Source organism: Sinocyclocheilus rhinocerous, unplaced genomic scaffold (assembly GCF_001515625.1).
Source record: "Sinocyclocheilus rhinocerous isolate Xijiao unplaced genomic scaffold, SAMN03320098_v1.1 scaffold473, whole genome shotgun sequence".
Lineage (NCBI taxonomy): Eukaryota > Metazoa > Chordata > Actinopteri > Cypriniformes > Cyprinidae > Sinocyclocheilus > Sinocyclocheilus rhinocerous.
The window spans coordinates 15,072-19,468 of NW_015643184.1; the positions used below are offsets into that span (position 1 = coordinate 15,072).

General features: G+C 38.8%; 1 protein-coding gene across 1 annotated transcript in view; it reads right to left on the minus strand.

The window, feature by feature from the left end:
* LOC107757085 (serine/threonine-protein kinase/endoribonuclease IRE1-like) overlaps positions 1-4,397 on the minus strand; it is a 57,845-nt gene that overhangs the window by 8,434 nt on the left and 45,014 nt on the right. The window contains exons 12-14 of the mRNA XM_016574466.1: positions 2,721-2,909; positions 724-901; positions 534-624 (exon numbers count right to left, since the gene is read on the minus strand). Coding sequence (XP_016429952.1) covers positions 534-624; positions 724-901; positions 2,721-2,909 — 458 coding nt within the window. The remainder of the gene's footprint in view (positions 1-533; positions 625-723; positions 902-2,720; positions 2,910-4,397) is intronic.

Below are 4,397 nucleotides of genomic sequence, written 5' to 3' on the forward strand. Positions count from 1 at the left end.
AGCTGTTTCCCGTAAACTCTGTGGACAATGCAGTATTGCGGATTAAAACACTTCCTTTAGGTATTACATGGAGCGAAGATGAAAACAAAATGCCATCGAATCGTTTCTGAAGACAGTCAGAACCTTCAGAGGTACATTCATATAATTAATTCATTCATATATTCATTTGTATAATTCCCTTAGCACTCTTTTAAAACCTCCCAGCTTTTCCGCCCTGTTTTCACTCAAAACTAAACTACTCTGCTGCTGTGCGCACGTGAGACTGTTATTTAAAACTGTGATTTATGCTGGACAGTATTTATTTATCGCGAGTTGTTCAAATCGCGGTAATCTAATACGGTTTTAATGATAATTAAAAGATGAAACGGTAATACTTACCGTGGGGAATTTTATCATGATTTACCGATAACATTTACATGATAACTTTTCTTGTTTAATTACCTCTTTATAATGAATCGCTTGTTGTATTCCTCATTGGTAAGTCGCTTTGGATAAAAGCATTTGCTTAATGAAAAAATGTAAATGTAACTTGCCTGTACACAATAGTTCCCTCAGCACCATGTCCAAGTACATCTCTAGGGTTGAATGTGATGTTTCCAATTCTGACAATATTGGATTCATCCTCTGAAATTAAAGACGAGAAAACAGAAGTCAACCAATATAGGCAAATTTGAAAAACAAGATTAAACGGCAATGCACTACTGGAATTATCGTTTTGCTGACCAGCATCCTCGTGCTCATTAGCCGAATGACCCATCTCAGATTGGGACATGTTGGAATGGTTGGATGCTCGTGGGGTGATGTTGGGACTGCTGTGGGTGGAGCTCTCAGAGCGGGTATGGGCTGCCTCTAGGAAGTCAGTGTCAGGAGGCAGATCAGTGGGCGGCTGGAAAATGAGCTGCTGCCGAAGTGGTCATGAACTGCATTTAAAAAAAATATTATAATGCTTCCTTGGGTGCACTTTTACATAAAAAATGTCATGATTTACAAATAAAAAGCCATTTTCACCTCTGATAAAGGGAGTTATGCTACTCTGATGTTAAAGGGCGTGTTCTTCTCTCGCTTTCAGTATAAAATGTAATCACCAGGGATGCACCGAAATTAAAATTCTTGGCCGAAGCTGAACAAAATGAAACACTGGGTCGAAAGCCGAATACCAAACAATTGTACCAAACAGACAATTTTTTCACCATTGCATAAATTAAATTTGCTTTTTATTGTTTGGTCTTGTTTTTCAAAGAAACAATCAATTACAAAACAACAATTTAAAAATATTTAACACTAAACATTTTTTAACATTCTAGCAGACATTATACCAACAAAGCACAATTTAACTTAAAATTAATAAGTTACTAAAATAATATTCTTTGGCCATCAGACCCCCCCCTTGAATCAGGCATGTATTTTTTACTGTAAAATTAAAAGCAGCCTTGCTGAGCAGAAGAGACTTCTTTTAAAACACTAGAAAATATTACAGATCCCAATTTGAACACTGTGTGTATGTTATAATAAATGTATTAACAGAGCTGTTGTAATTATGATCATTATTATTGTCTTACTTTTACTTTTTATTTTATTTTACAGAACAATAGTAAAATTATAATACTAACATTTATGAATGTTGGAGTTCTTGCTTTTTGTTGACAGTAGATTTATAAAGAAAACTTAACGTTCTGCAGTTTATTTACTAATTGTTTAAGGCCATTTCGCGATTTCAATCATCATACAGTAAACCAGCAACAATCACCCCTTCCTCTTCTCATCGAAGACATGCGATGCAGTACTAAACAGTCTCTCGCTGTCGGTGCTTGTAATGGGAAGTCGTGGCCTAATGGTTAGAGAGTCGGACTCGTAACCCAAAGGTTGTGGGTTCGAGTCTCGTACCGGCAGGGATTGTAGGTGGGGGGAGTGAATGTACAGCGCTCTCTCCCACCTTCAATACCACGACTGAGGTGCCCTTGAGCAAAACCCCCAACTGCTCCCCGGGCGCCGCAGCAAAAATGGCTGCCCACTGCTCCGGGTGTGTGTTCACGGTGTGTGTGTGTTCACTGCTGTGTGTGTGCACTTTGGATGGGATAAATGCAGAGCACTAATTCCGAGTATGGGTCACCATACTTGGCCACATGTCACGTCACTTAATGATTTTTGCGTCTTTCTCGGACAGTTTAAATGCTTCCACACTGCTGACATGTTTGTTGCATTGCGCCTCTCACTCTACGCCGGTTGCAATTTGATCGTGTCAAGTCATTGTTCGGTACAGTTTATTCGGTCTTTTCGCTAATTCGCTTGCTATTCTCGGCCGAATAATTTCGGTTGCCGAACATTCGGTGCAACCCTATTAATCACAATTGAAATAAAATTTTCATGCTACTGAGAGGAACAATGTGAAGTTGACCGTTTAGTCACTGGCTTGATTTACCGATGCATAAACGGCAATAATTTTTACGACTGTATTGCTGGATCTTTTTTTTTGCACTTTTGTGTGTTCCATTATTACTGTAGTGATACTTCCTACTGAATATTTTGTAATCAAGATGCCTATGATTTGTTGCAGCTCTCAAATAAAGAAATTGATTCTGCACAACACACAATATTACTTCACCATGACATTGCATTGATGGACTGTTGGCAAGTTAATTTAGCATTTAGTTAGTCTAAGCATTCAGCTTGGAAAATCATTCAGTCTTGGAGAGATGGCAAGAGTAAAACCAAGAGTTTACCTTGGGGTAGGTGATGATGAAGGCCACCCAGCCGGCCAGAAGGAAAGTGCAGAAGATGATGGTGGCCATGTCCTTCAGCATGGAGTCCACTGGAGTCTCCACACGTGGGATGCGGCTGGGTTTCTCCTGCAGGGATGACACGGGTGGAGGCAGAGGACTGCTGTCTTCCATTCCACTCTCATTTACTTTCTGGAACAAAGCAGAGCACACTCTGAAATGGCAATAAAACCAAATACAAATAAACAATTTTATGGCAGATAATCAAACATTCTATAAAATTTAGCTTATAATAAAGTTTAGACAAGCCTGTACAACAACCTGTGTATAAATGATTATTTTGCTGTACTTCTGCTAAAAATTTCAAAAGGTTTTACAATATTGACATTCCTTCAGGAGTTAAACAGGATAAGATTTGACAACTGATGAGTCATGAATTTTTACACTCAAGAAGGGTCAGAGTAGTATACTTAAAGTTATGGAAGACATAATAAGTACTAGAATATTACATGTTTGTTGAATTTAATCAATGGTGTACCCATTTCTGCAACCCTTCATTAAAAAAAAACAAAAAACTCAAAACTGGCTCTAACCTCAATTAGAGTGGGAATAACGGCTACATTAACAACAAAGCCACTGAGCAAATTTTTTGATTGATGATGCTGTATGCAACACCACAGTTCCACAGCTCTGACCAATGAGAGGACAGTTTTACTCACATATGACTTGTGTAAATACATTTTGGCATTGAAATGTTGTCAAAGCAAACCGAACAAAGAGGAAAATTCAACGTTGTAACAATTTAAGTCCCTTTTTCACAAACAAAGCAAACAATCTACAGGTCTGAACATACGGCAAGTAGCTTAGAATACTTTACTAAATGGGCAAGGGACAAGATCTGAGTGACTCTGACAAGTGCCGAATAGCGATGGCTAGACGACTGGGTCACAGCATCTCCAAAACAGGAAGTCTTGTGGGGTGTTCCCAGTATACAGTGGTTAGTACCTACCAAAAGTGGTGCAAAGAAGGATAACCGGTGTGAACCGGTGCCAGGGTCATAGGCACGCATAGCTCATTGATGCGTGTGGGGAGCGAAGGCTAGCCCGACTGGTCTGATCCCACACAAATTGCTGACAAACTTAATGCTAGCCATTATAGAAAGCTGTCAAAAGACACAGTGCATCACAGTTTGCGGTGTATGGGGCTGCGTAGCCACAAACTGGTCAGAGTGCCCATGATGACCTCTACAAAGAGCCTACAATGGGAACATGAGCATTAGAACTGGAAGAAGGTTGCCTGGTCTGATGAATCACGTTTTCTTTTAGATCACATGGATGACGCGTGTGCAGAGGCGGACAAAGTACACAAGTCCATTACTTAAGTGAAAGTACAGATACTGCTGGTCAAATATTACACTATTACAAGTAAAAGTTGTAAAGACAGATTTTTACTTAAGTAAAAGTACAGAAGTACTTGCTTTTAAAAGTACTTAAGTACCAAAAGTAAATTTCCTTATTTATGTCAATGCACTGTTTTATTATTGTTGTATGTAATACTTGCAATACCTCTGAAGCAACTTACAATACATTACACCTACTGAATACACTGACTAGCTTGCAGTCTCTTTGGAATTAAGAGCTTTTAGAATGTTAAAAACCTATGGGGAAAAAAAACAAAACA